The 15047-nt window shown below is 36.1% G+C and overlaps 1 protein-coding gene across 2 annotated transcripts in view; it reads right to left on the minus strand.

The window, feature by feature from the left end:
• BMPR1B (bone morphogenetic protein receptor type 1B) overlaps window positions 1-15047 on the minus strand; it is a 193832-nt gene that overhangs the window by 54714 nt on the left and 124071 nt on the right. Inside the window, exon 2 of one of the 2 annotated variants that reach the window (XM_083367838.1) lies at window positions 11518-11663. The exons of the other annotated variant lie outside the window; for it this stretch is intronic. Within the exon in view, the coding sequence (XP_083223964.1) occupies window positions 11518-11575 (58 nt within the window). The 5' untranslated portion in view covers window positions 11576-11663. The remainder of the gene's footprint in view (window positions 1-11517; window positions 11664-15047) is intronic. 2 annotated transcript variants of the gene reach the window in all.

Here is a 15047-nt window from a genome sequence, read left to right on the forward strand (position 1 = left end):
CGCGGGCCACATGAAACCACTTTGTGGGCCGGATCCGGCCCCCGGGCCTTGTGTTTGACATGTCTGATCTAGTCCAACCTCCTGCTCAGATAGGAAACACTATACCTTTAATAATAATAATAATAATAATAATAATAATAATAATAATAATAATAATAATAATAAGAAGAAGAAGAAGAAGAAGAAGAAGAAGAAGAAGAAGAAGAAGAAAAAGAAGAAGAAAAAGAAAAAGAAAAAGAAGAAGAAGAAGAAGAAGAAGAAGAAGAAGAAGAAGAAGAAGAAGAAGAAGAAGAAGAAGAAGAAGAAGAAGAAGAAGTTGGAAGGGACCTTGGAGGTCATCTAGTCCAACCCCCTGCTCAGGCAGGAAATCCTATACCATTTCAGGCAAATGGCTGTCCAGTCTCTTCTTAAAAACTTCCAGTGTTGCCATTCACCACTTCTGGAGGCAGGTTGTTCCACTGGTTAATTGTTCTAACTGTCAGGAAATTTCTCCTTAGTTCTACGTTGCTTCTCTCCTTGATTAGTTTCCATCCGTTGCTTCTTGTCCTGCCTTCAGGTGCTTTGGAGAATAGCTTGACTCCCTCTTCTTTGTGGCAGCCCCCCCCCCCGAGATATTAAAACACTGCTATCACACTTCTCTTCGTTAAACTACACATACCCAATTCCAGCAACCATTCCAGTCTCTTCTTAAAAACTTCCAGTATTGGAGCATTCACCGCATATGGAGGCAGGTTGTTCTACTGATTAATTGTTCTGTCAGGAAATTTCTCCTTAGTTCTAGATTGCTTCTCTCTTGTGGCAACCCCTGAGATATTGGAACCCTGCTATCGTGTCACCCCTCATTCTTCTCTTCATTAAACGAGACATACCCAATTCCAGCAACTGTTCTTGTTTTAGCCTCCAGTCCCCTGATCTTCTTTGTTGCTCTTCTCTTCTCTGTACTCTGTACTCTTTCTAGAGTCTCAACATCTTTTTTACATCATGGTGACCAAAACTGGATGCAGTATTCCAAGTGTGGCCTTACCAAGAAATTGTAAAGTATTAACACTTCATGCGATCTTGATTCTATCCCTCTGTTAACACAGCCTAGCACTGTGTTGGTTTATTTTAAAAAAAAATTAAAATTAAAATAAAATATTTTAAAAATATTTAAAATAAAATAAAAATAAAACTTATTTTTATTCAATTTCTGTAGCCACTCATGTCAAGCATGTGGCATGCTAGACAAAAGGCAGAAAATACTGGAGTGGATGCAGCATGATTTTTTTACAAGGATAAATAAGTAATTCAGCATTGGACTTGGACTGCGGGACTGAGAGATAGATCTTTTTCTAATCTAAAACTTAAAACATATACAGGTGGTCCTTGACTTACAACAATTTGGTTAGTGACTATTCATTTTTCACACTGGAAAAAAAATGTGACTTATGACCATTTTTCCTAGTTACCACATTTGCAACATCCCCATGGTCATGTAATCAAAATTCAGATGCTTGGCAACTGGTTCATATTTATGATTTTTGCTATGTTCCAGGATCACGTGATCACCTTTTGCATCCTTCTGCCAAGAAAAGTCAATGGGGAAATCAGATTCACTTAACAACCAGGTTACTACTTATCAACTGCAGTGATTCAATGAATAACTGTGGCAAAGAAGGTCGTAAAATGGGGCAAAACTCACTTAACAAATGTCTTAACAGCAGAAACTTTGGGCTCAGTTATGGTCATAAATCAAGGACTACATGTATTTGCTATTGCTCTTAGAGGAAAAAATAAAAGGAAATAATTTGAAAGGGAATGGAGATGGGAGAAATAATACAAAGAAAAATGCAGCACTGGAGCACATGCTCCCCTTGCTTGAGTGATAGGCAGAGAGGCAAGAAGTCTTAAAATTCTGATTATAATTTCCCCAACTAATTTTCAATTATTAAATCACTTAATGAACATCCTGGACTTCAGGCTTATAATAAATCACATATTATTATTTCCCCAATGTGATCTCCTAAAGAGGTTTTAATGGTACAATGACACAGGAGGTCCTTCAGAATCCTCTCTATAGGGTGTCTTAAATGACATAGCCGAAGGGTCCCCAACCCGCGGTCCATGGACCAGTACCGCAGCATGCCAGCAACCAGTCCGCACAAACAAGCAAAGCCCCATCCGTGGGATGCAGTCAGCACACAAAACCACACACCCTCCAGTCCACAGAAAAACCTCTTTCCATGTAACCGGTCCCTGGTGCCTAAAAGTTTGGCAACCTCTGACAAAGCCTATTGGCCAATCTTCTATTTCCAAGAAAATACACCTCTGTTATCATTATATGAGAACTTAAGTATGATCAGGTTAAAAGACATAACTGAGCTTATACATAGTTCCTCTCTAAATAATAATAATAATAATAATAATAATAATAATAATAATAATAATAATAATAATAATAATAATAAAATAATAATAATAATAATAATAACAACAACAACAACAACAACACTGAGAATGGTAAAGTTCATTTTCATGAACAAAATTTGAATTCAAAGGGGTATTAAGATAGGTGTGCATGCAAAGGTTTCACAGAAGCATATATTATCCCCATCGTGGCAGACAGTGGGGTGTAGTTCAGGACACTACTTGGTTTGTGAGTGTTGTCACCAGTTACAAAAATGAGGGAACAGGAGGAGAGTTGAAAGATGTCTGTCATCAAAACATTCTCAAAAGAGGCATCTTACAAGTTCTTGATGCAAAAATGTAAGTCTAAACCATAAAGACATAGCTTCTGAAGCTCCTAAGTCCCAGCAGTCTTTAACCCATCCAAAAAGTCTTGGGAATGTCATGAATAATTGTGTACAGGTAGTCCTCAACTTACGACCATAACGGAGACCAAAATTTCTGTTGCTAAGTGAAACATTTGTTAAGTGAATTTTGCCCCATTTTACAACCTTGTCACAGTTGTTAAATGAATCACTGCACTTGTTAAGTTAGTAACATGGATGTTAAGAGAATCTGGCTTCTCCACTGACTTTGCTTGTCAGAAGGTCACAAAAGATGATCACATGACCCCGGGACACTGCAACCATTGTAAATATGAGTCAGCTGCCAAGCGTCTGAATTTTGATCATGTGACCACAGGATGCCACAATGATTGTAAGTATAAAAAATGTCATAAGTCACTTTTTTCACTGTTGTTGGAACTTTCTCAGGGACCGGTTACAAACAGCGAGGGTCGGGTCTGTTTTATCCACCCCCCTGAAGCTTTGCACTGGCTGGCCACAGGGCTGCGTGCTTAGCCCCTACCTGTACTCATTGTACACATATGATTGTGTATCGTCTGACCCATCTACTGCGATAATTAAGTTTGCAGATGGTACCACCGTAGTGGGTCTTATTACAGGGGGAGATGAAACAGCATACAGGGGGGAGGTACAAAAACTATCCATATGGTGTTCCAAGAACAACTTGCACCTGAACATCGGCAAGACGAAAGAGATGGTGCTAGACTTCCGGAGGAAAAAAGAGGAACCTGCCCCACTTTACATTGGGGGGCTGTGTGGAGAGAGTTTCCTCCTTTAAATTTCTGGGAGTCTACCTCTGTGAAGATCTTACCTGGACAGTTAATACAACCCAGGTGGCCAGAAAGGCCCAACAGAGACTCCACTTCCACAGGGTCTTGTGAAAGAACAGGGTAGAACAATGGCTAATGACCCTCTTTTACCGGTCTACTACAGAGAGCATCCTCTCGCACTGTATTGTGGTTTGGTATGCTGGCCTGACAGCCGCGGATAGGAAAGTATTACAGAGGGTGGTGAGCACAGCACAAGACATTGTGAGCTGTCCCCTGACACCACTGGATGACATCGCCAGGGCTCGGTGCCTTGGAAGAGTGAGGAAAATTCTCAGGGACGACTCACACCCTGGTCAGTATCCCTTTACTCTCCTACCATTGGGTAGGAGATATAGGAATATAGCCAGCCGTACCAACAGGCTGAAGAACAGCTTTTATCCATGGGCTGTTAGGCTTTTGAATGGGAAATAATTTTATAATTTTATGTATGACTGACTTGCGAGGCCAGTGTGTTGTGCAATAAGGTCACATGGTGTAACAAGATGGAGGGTTTGTTGTCACTGTGAGTTCGGGGGGCACGAAGGGAGGTTCAGCCAATCTCAATGTATACATGGTTGTACTTTGACAATAAAGGTTCATTCATTCATTCATTTGAATGTTTACTAAATGAACTATTGTAAGTCAAGGACTACCTGTATCCTAGACATGTCTTTAGACATCTTTAGACATCTTTTTTTGAAAAAAGAAAATAACCAAAGAATGGAAGAGATGTACTCTAATGTGGTTAAAAGGACAGCAGCTCTAATATCAATAATAGCTCTAGATACTCCCCCCTACCTACATTTCTGATGTTATAAAATTGGTTTTTATAAGGGCATCTTTTCAATTTTTATGCTATTTATTTTTAAGCCCACAAAATAACTCTGGACAGCTCCTGAGCACAACCATTTATCTACTCTCATGAAGTTATTAGTTTGCTCTTTTAATTAAACAAATATCATTATTCTTATGATCTGTACAGAGCAACTGTATTTGCATAGAATTGCATTTATTGGCCTCCACTGCAGTCTTCTGTGATTAATCACGTTCACCATGAAAATAGTTTCCTCTTTAATAAATATATATGAATGTTTTTACTTGTTAAATATTACTATTGTCCTGTGCACGTGGGTAATGACTAAGAGTTAAAAGGCAAAGAAAGATGGGCAGGAATTAAAGGATCTGGTGTTATGGTAAAGAGATTGGTTGAGTGGAGGGAAGACAGTTCCAAATACTATTAGTGGCAGATGTGAATTAAATGACACATACTATTTATAATTTTATCTTCATACTGCTTTTAAACTCCTAGGAACTTTGCATGCATAACTACAAAGTCAAAAAGAAGTATAAACGATTGACATGTAAGAGAGCAAAACATACCACAGCAACCAAGTTTCTTGTTTATGTACAAGTATATTGTACATAATAGCATAACAAGCACCACATAAACAAATGCTATGCCAGTAACTTTATTTCCAGCTAATTGTAAAAATCAGTGCTTCAGCAGTGGTAAGAAACCTAAATTGGACGTAGTTCTTCTCCTTCTATGGTACTGTAGCATTTTAATATTCATCTGGATACCTGAAACTTCCAAGAAGTTCCAGATGTCCCTTAGTAATGATTTATATATTTTTGAAACACAGTGCTATGCCAGATGTGAACAAGCACATACAAGCACAAACACAAATACACACAAACAAACCTATTTTGATTATTCTTTGTTTTTCTATGGATTCTGATTTTTAGAAGACATTGCTCCCCCAAACTGCTGTCAAATTAAGTTTATATTTATGCTGATAAGCTACCTAATAAAAATTGTAAATCTACTCACCAATAGTCCTCTTTACCATTTTAATGTATCTACATTTAGTGCACATATTTGTAGCGCAATTATTAGCATGACCAAATATCTTGACATTATTTCTGCTGCAAGTAGTACTTCAGAAGACGGATATTGTTAATTTGGCTGGCAAGGCCAGTAGATCTTCTGCTACCCATATCCTGATCCCAGTGAGTCACACCAAGATAAGGACTTGTGCAATTTAATTTCATTAAGAACCACTCAAATACATTTTACTTAGCACTATCAGAGCACACAGTAGAACATTTTGTGTTTCTATATTCTCGCAAAAGCTAAGATTTAGATTATAAACTCCCTACTCTCTCAAGGAGTAAAACTAGAAGGTATTATCTCAGAATGTTTCTGGACAAAATAATGCTAAATCTAAATGCTAAATCTCTTGATTCAAAAAAGCTTCCTAGGAAATCATCTACCATACAATTGTAATAAATCCCGAGATTTAAAATGCATACACCTGAACTATACCACTATTCTCAGGACAGTAACCAAACTGAGCAAAAGCATTTTCTATGTAGCAGAAAACTGCCATTTTAGTAAATTAGAAACTACCAGCATTTAACAATTAAAATTTTCTCAACAATAGATTTTTTAAAAAAGTTTTTATTTCTTATTTACTGCATTTTTTCTCTCTAAGATATTCAAACTGTTTGTCACAAAGTACAATCTCTTAGCTAAATAGAGAATGATTTATTATAACACAGTGAACGGATTCAGACCAAAAAACCCCCCATTGTTTGTATCTGTGTTCAACTCCAATTTTCCCCCTGCACTCAGAGTCTACGCTGAGAACACTCATTCACAACTGTAAGAAGGAAAATTTGTACAAGTATTTTTTTTAAAAAAATCATTTTAGTGAAAGTTTTTATAACAATAGTGTAAGAAAATACGAATTAAACTTAGAAATAAGGGAAACTAAAAAAAACTAGAATGAAATATACAGAAAAAAAGAAAAAAAAGAAAAACATATAGCTTCCAATCTCCATCACAAGTACAAACAACATTAATAATTAATCACCCTTACAATATTACATGGAAATATGTCTTCTTCCCATAACCCACCCTTATCATAATACATAAACCATTAACATTTTAGTTTGAATATTTAGCAGAAAGTCCATAAAGGGATGCCAGATTTGTATAAACATGTCTTATTTTAACCTTTACTCCTTCCTTTTGCTTTTATCAATCTTAATCTTTAGTTTATTCTGATGCTGTCATATGATTTAATCTTTCTTCCAGTTTTTTTCTCATCTTGAAGATTCCTTCAAGGAATCCTTACCTAGGTCAATGTTTAGTTTTCTGCTATTTTATTTCTAATTCTTTGTGTTATAAAGCTTACATTTAATTTTTTGTTCAAGAACAAAGGAAAAATTGCCAGTTGGTTTTTCAAACTTGTCATTCTGAAGATCTCTACTAACCTTAAGGTAGTTGAATAATTTCTGAAAGTGAATAAAATGAGTTATCGAACTCAACCATCTTTAAAAGGCTCCACTCTGGTTGAAAGCATGATGCTACCATTTGCCTCTCAAACCAGCTGTCCTCTAGTCTCATTGTATGGAGCAGCCATGTGGAACTGATGTGGGCAATCTCACATCTTATCTATTTTGTGGGATCAGAGTTTCTGTGGGATTGGTCTACTCACCAGTTTTCAGTGTTAGCCATAGTTGTCATCGCCAGTCATTCAGAAATGTCTTAGCTTGCCATTCATTACTTAGAAGCTCCTACAAGCCCATGGTCCTTATGTAATAGCAAACAATATTTAGCACATTTGTTTGAGAAATGCAAAAATTTTGGAAGATTGTCATGTTACAGGTAAAATTCAATGAAATTCAGCAAACATTGCAAAGGTCTCAGATGAGACTGCCAAAATCTTCCAGGATTTTGTGATCTTGTGAAATTTTTGTAAAATAAAAAATATTTTATCTTCCCTAGAGAGGAAACAAGCCTGTTGGTAGAAGTTCTATAAGCTTCTTTCCCATTTTATACATTGACAGATATTATATACATTTTTAATTATCAGTAAGGGAGAAATATTTTGAGACAAAAGTAAGCAAACACACAAGAATGTGATTATCACTTTTCAATGCCATATTTTCTTGTACCTATTTCTTGCCAAACAAAGATAAAATCTGATTACTCAAAATGCCCCAATTTTATATTTTATCATAATTACACAATGTAAAAAAAATAGAAGTCATTCCGATCAACAGTCTTTAACAGAAGCTTTATTTAAACTTTCTTTTAAAGATTCAGTACTAAACAGGTGAAAATAAGAGAAAACATCATATCCAAAAACAATATACAGCCTGCACTCATAGAAATACAACTGAATGGCTTGGACGTTTTCCAAAGGTAATTTATTGCAGGTCTAAATATAAAGTAGGTTCCCTTGACACAGAACTGTGTAATGTCTACAAGACAAAAACCAGCACACACTGTTAGACAGACAAGGGGATGGATAGAAACAACTATTCAGAGCTTTGTTGGCTGCCTGCCATTCTGCAAATGGTACAATTATGAAATATTTGAGATCATGACTTTTTATAAGATTAAATGCTGAGCTGTGTGTGATCAACACACAAGCTTAACAATAACTCACCTTGGATACCAAAACCACGGCTTCAGAATGATAAATTGCATGTCCCTTGCGTGCATAAAGCAATCCTACTCTAGGGATAGATAATGCACAGTAATAAGCTGCATCCTCTTAGAAAGCTATCATGTCAGAAGGAAGCTAGGGGCACTTGATTTAAGATAAACTATTTTACCCACGGAAAAAAATGTATCTACAGCAGGTGACTTGCTATATCTCCCTACACTGATGAAGAAAAACATGACACCTCAATATCGTGATTATAAACTACTATGGGGATAAGTTTTGCTTTAGGCCACAGACAATGCCTATCAGAAGGACAATAGGCTTAAAGGAAACTAAAATGTACTTAAGTAGTTTCTGATTACATCAGAATCTAGATGCAAATTCATTATTATAATGGCTGCAAATACACGCTCAAAGAGAATGGTCACTGAATATAAGGAGCTATTTAAATCTGATAGAATCATGCAGTCGTTGTATGTGATCTGCCCATCAATAATAGGTCAAAATATGACGACCATTAACAAACCATTTCCAATAGATCAATGTATAGGAATATATCCATTTCTTTAAGAAATCAATATAAATATAGAGTTAATTAACAGTTAATGATTATATTCATCGTATAACTCGATGATCTAAAACTCACATGATAAGGCAATTCATCATAACAGATTTATGTCTATTTATGTCCAAGGTACTAGCAATGAAATAGGATGATACATGGAACCAACATCACTCTAATTTCCATGAATTTTGGAAGAAGAAAAAAACCACTATAAAAATAGCAAACTACCTTTCTTTAACCTTGTGTGTTCCTGAACAGTGAGCCTAAAACTCTCAGAATTGCAACAAGCTACATCCTAAAAAATGATGGGGAAGGAGGCTACTAGGTATGGCAAATTACACATTTCATGACCATTCCAATGGAAGAATGAAAAAGGCAAAGCAGATATATAGGAAAAACTGCACAGCAAATAGAAAATACCTCAAAAATTGCTATTACTATTATCTTTCTCATCTTTCCTATTACCTTCTACTATTGATATCTTATGACTATATTATTTTATTGTTTGTATGTACACTGTGCTTATGTGCCAGAGACAAATTCCTTCCTCACACTTGGCCAAGAAAGAATATTCTATTCTATTCTATATTCATCTCTTTTATTACAATAGACTTTTCCACTTCAAGATATTCTTTTTTTTCCTAATGTGGGATGGGAGAAGAAACAAATGCTTGCATTTTAAGCATTTCTAAAATGCTTTGAATATTACTATGGTCTGTGTTAAAAAGAATTTCATCAACAGTAATCCTAACAAACATAGCTTAACATTAATTCTGCATATTTTCAATGAGGACACTGCATTCAGCATTATTCTTGGGGAAAGACATAGATGATCTTTGAATCAAACAACTCATCTCAACTTGGCACTAAGATGCAGCTGCCGGTTTTGGAAATGTTTTCAAGAAGCTTCAGCTCTGTTTACACATTTTGATCTTGCTTTCTCCACTCTACCCCAAGACTAAAAAAGTCCATGTTACGGGTAATTTTAAATTACTATAAAGGGAGTGAAAAGAGGAGGAAATGAAGAAAAGTGAAGGGATGGTTAAGATTTTACAAACTCTGCTTATGCAGATAAGCAGGATAGTTTTAATCCCTATTTCCTTAACTTTCATTTTCCTCTGCTGGTGTAATAAAAAAAAAAATCCACTTCTGCTGCATATATCAGAGAAAGCAATTCTAATATAGCCATGGAATATGCATCCACCTAAGAACTTTCTGCTCTACTAATCTTCATAAGAATGAAAACAGAAATAGGAAGAAGTAATTCTGAAGTCTATTATTAATTGTTGAATTAAGAGTAAGTGCAAATCTTTACAGTATCCAATCCAAGAATTTGTACCAAAATAATTACAGTGACAAGCCAGGAGAAGTCTGATTAGCAAACATATCAACATATGTTTGATAATATTCACAACACTGCCAGTCTTATAAGCAGTCCTAGCTCAGTACTTTCAGGTAGGTCCTCTTCAACACATGTCTACAGGAAGATGATTCCTATCAAAAGCACCAGTGAATACTGAAAAACTGAAACCTAAAATGTCATGTCTCTAGTCTCCATTATACCTAAAGGGGTCCCAAAGTTCACATGGAATCTCTCTATAAATTGTCTTTTATTCTTCAAAAATAGTCATCAAACTGTAAAGCATTAAAATCCTAAAGAAATTATGGAGTAACAATAATTAGTAATTCACAAGATGTCAGATTTTAAGCTAACTACCATTTTTGTTTAAAAGTTTGTACAGGCATGCTGTACACGTATCGGAGCAGGTAGGATAAAAATTGGAAGGTCCAGGCATTGTATCATCAAAAAGCTTTTAATTTGGCTATCGGAAGTCCTCTAGAAATATGAAGGACTATTTCCTAATTGCTCATGTAGAAAATTATTTGCATGGGGTTAATTATATTACATTTGTGTTAAAAATAATAATTGTAATGATATTAATATGATGCATATTAAAAACTGAAAACAAACCTATGTAGGATTCAGCTGTTGACCAAAAGCATAAGAGGATATTTTATGTATAATGCTGGAAAACAATTTTTTCGAAATTTTTGTTTCCTGAAAAACTTTTAGTGATTATGATAAGATTCCTTCAAATTGATCCCCAAAATAATTTCAGAATGACTGTATCGTACAGAAATCTTGAGAAATATGAAATAGCAGCCAAAAATCTATAAGATATATTCAGAAAGCAAAATCTTTGTGGACTAATTATGGCAACTACAGTGAGTATTTTGCCCCTTTGGTTGTTGTTTTTTTTCCTTCTCTGTTGCACTGCTTAGCAAAACCACAGACAGTTTTCAAGCACACTCACCCTTCTATCCAAGATGCTAGGAGTGAAAGGTAAATCTTGTCATTTTCACTAAGAGCCTTGTAAAGACAAAATGTTATATACCAACTGTACCACATCTTTAATTAGCTCTTTAAAGCCCTTCACTTATCGAACATGGGATTTAAAAGCTCAACCACAAAGCCAAAGTGCATATTCATTGAAAAGCTGCAGCTAAGATATATACAGCCACAGGAAGTTAAAGCACAGAACTGGAAAGGAGATATGCGAGCACTAGGGGAAGAGATTTAATTTTTAAAACGATGTGGCAATATGCACAAGTGTATATTTCTCATGGAAAAATGGAACTAATTATACTTATGTTATTAAATGGGATAAAATTAATATGGCAATATTAGCATTCAATTTAAATAGTATCTGATAGGCAGAAAGAGACTTTAATAAGAAAAAGGAAGAAAGTGCTTCCTGGAGTTTTACAAATTAGGAGGGAAAATATGCATACAAACTACCTATTTTAACGTAACTATAAAATGGAAAAAGTCACACAAATATATTAAAGTAATAAAAAGAACAAAATAACTTTTTATATATGTAATTGTCTACTTGCATTGTTGCATTTGAAAGTATTCATATGTTGCAAAACTTGCACAGAATGTAACATCCTGCTACTACTAAAATTATGATTAAAATAATTTTAAAGGTTGAGTTGTTCAGATTCAAGTCCTCCCAGATAACTTCCACAGCTACTTCTGAAAGTAAACAGAAATTACCAATGTAATAATAATCAATCATGGATGAAAATGTTATATTCCTGTAGATAATTCTTGTTTCATCTTAGGCAGTGAAAGCTGAGCTGTAATTTCAGTGTTATCTGAGAAAGAGCATAAAGTACACAATTTGTTAGACAATTTCAAGAATCAAAGCATGAAATAGAAGCCAAGTAGCCCCAGGTCTGCTCAAGCTGTAGGTAGTAAATAACTTAAGTCTTTGTGGAAAAGGTAATTTAATGTTCTATAGCTGACTCATTGAGATATAACCTTCAGCTTTCAAACAACCTAAGCTCAATTAAGTTGACTCTATGGAAGACATTGGCCAAGGGTGTCAAATGGCCGGCCTGTGGGCCAGATGCATCATGCTGAAACCACGCCCACCCCAGCTCCGGCAATGGGGAAAAAGTTGCATTAATTGTATTAAATGGAATGAGCACATACCTTTACATGTGGGTTACATATCAGTAATTTGGGGAGCAAATTACCCAGATAACAAAGAAGGGAGGGAATACTTCCTGGTGAATCAACTTTTCAATTTGTTCCTATTTGTAATTTGTATAGGGAATGTAATTTCTTTTCATTCAGCATTGACCGCTAATCAGTAGGAAAAAGTATATGTAGCTCAGGCTGGGAACTGTAGAGTCCTTGATCCTCTTTGAGCTTGGTTGTTTGTTTCTAGATGTTTTATTATCAGACTAGGTAACATCATCAGTACCAGCAAGTGTGGGATTTGGTTCAGGAGCTTGCCCTGCCAGTGTTGTTGTTGATGTGATTTTCTCCTTGATAATTCCTTGATGATGGTATTGTTTTCTTGTTTGTCTAGTTTAATCCCTGCTTATCTGGGTGTTGGTCTTTTTGTCCCTTTCTTAACTTTTTTTAAATTTCTCTTTATTTCTGTTTTGAACAGTCTGTAAATGTGGCTTATCTCTATTTCTCTTTTGATGGCTTATTTGTTTGAATGCCAAGTATTTTTGGATTTAGCTGACTCTATAATGTTCAGATCATGGCATCCGGCCCTCTCAATTCCTGGCAAATAGATGGGGAAGAAATGGAGGTAGTGACAGATTTTATTTTCCTGGGCTCCAAGATCACCGCAGATGGGGACTGTAGCCAAGAAATTAAAAAGACGCTTGCTCCTGGGGAGGAAAGCCACGACAAATCTAGACAGCACACTAAAAAGCAGAGACATCACCCTGTCAACAAAAGTGCGTATTGTCAAGGCTGTGGTCTTCCCAGTTGCAATGTATGGCAGTGAAAGCTGGACCATAAGAAAGGCTGAGCACCAAAGAATTGAAGCCTTTGAACTATGGTGCTGGAGAAGACTCCTGCGAGTTCATTGGACTGCAAGGCGATCAAACCGGTCAGTCCTAGAGGAGATCAACCCTGACTGCTCTTTAGAAGGCCAGATCCTGAAGCTAAAACTCAAATACTTTGGCCACCTAATGAGAAGGAAGGACTCACTGGAGAAGAGCCTAATGCTGGGAAAGATTGAGGGCAATAGAAGAAGGGGACGACAGAGAATGAGGTGGCTGGATGGAGTCACTGAAGCAGTAGGTGTGAGCTTAAATGGACTCCAGAAGATGGTAGAGAACAGGAAGGCCTGGAGGAACATTGTCCATAGGGTCGCGATGGGTAGGACACGACTTCGCAACTAACAACAACAGAATGTTCAGTGTTTCTGACTGAAACTATGGCCGAGTCTGTCAATGTATTGTGCTATTAAGGAGTTTTTGTAAGGTCTCCTGACTCCTAGCACTCTGCTAGTCTTCTTCCTTACACTCTACATTCTTTTTAAAAAGGAGTCATTTTCATCCTGCGCAAGCAGACAACCAATCTCAAGAGCACTAAGGACTACACACTGACTTCATGTCAGAAATGTTTGGACACAAGCTGAAATTCTAAAAAAAAAACTGAGCATCATAAAGATGCACTTTGTAAAAGTGCATCTTGTCTAAGCACATTATTGTATGAAATGATTATATTAGTATTAATATACTAACTAGAAGTATATCAGGAGGTTCATCATCAACTTAATCAGTGTAACAGAGGTTACACATTGGGGTCATTTTTTTCTGGATTTTATATTGGTTTTACTTCTGTTCTTACAGTTGCACCAGCAGACAAGTCAAAGAAATGCACAGACTTGTACTGACTTTCATCATACAAGCAAGATATGATGCATACCTTGAAATATCCATTTTAAGTATATTTCAACTACTTGGATGCTCCCAGGGCTCTGCTTCCAAAATTTTATTCTTCTGACCACATAAATTTCTTCTTTAATTAAGTTTATTTATTGTCCCTGGGCTTCATTTATTCCACTCTCCAAACACACTATTTTGCTCTGTATCTTTAGATTGTAGAAGTTGAGACTGATGCACATCTCAAATGGTACTCTGTAGAATACAATTTCCAAAGCTCATGCTAATCATCAGATAAATAACCAACAAATTATTGGTCATACAACATGGATTATGCCAAATTATAGGAATTTCCAGCTACATCTCAGCTTGACTCTATGTTTTTTGCTTTGCTTTACAGAAGTATTGTAAAGTCACCCCAACAACAAATTGCAGCAGTTTTACCTAAATAAACAAATCCCAGTTGGCTTGGCTAAAATATTAGAGGTTTGTGCAATATATGGTTGGGTAAGTTAATGAGGCAGAAGAAGGAAATAAACAGAAACAATAATTATTTTAGTTATTTTAAGTTTGCACAAAAAAGAGGAACTGCTTTTTCTGCATTCAAATGCAGTGAATTATAATGGATTAACTTTTAATCAGATATTTTAAAAAAAATTCAAAATCTGGCCTAATGCTCAAAGTTTATGCATTATAGAATTTTACCAGTTTAAAAACCTATCTGCCAAGGCAACTACTCCTACTTCCAAGAAAACAAACACATCTCTTTGAAAGACACAGAAGCTACAACTGATTGAAAATGTAGCACTATGGGCAATTTTGGGTGATCCATAATGCATTGATGTATCATCTGTGCCCCACAAGCTGATTAGCTTCCAATAAAACCCCACAAGGAACAGGGTTATTTCTGGAACCACCCATCTCCGATTGTCTCTGCTCATCACACCAGAAATGTTACAGCATCCATCTATTAAACAGTGTCATCTTATGAGGTCTAGGAGTTGTGTTTTCTCTGTCACTGAACTTGCCCTGTGGAACCTCATTTCCCTTCTCCTCCAAATTCAGATGGCCCCCACCCTGTTGGCTTTTTGCAAAGGATTAAAAATCTGGATGTTGCCACATATTTTTGGGCTAGCAAGTTAAACAAACTGATTGCTGTTGGCTGATTGCTTTGTTTTAGTGTAAGGAAGAGAGTATAATGACTAGAAGAACTTCGAGGTCT

Source organism: Vipera ursinii (genome assembly GCF_947247035.1).
Source record: "Vipera ursinii genome assembly, chromosome: 7".
Taxonomy (NCBI): Eukaryota; Metazoa; Chordata; class Lepidosauria; order Squamata; family Viperidae; genus Vipera; species Vipera ursinii.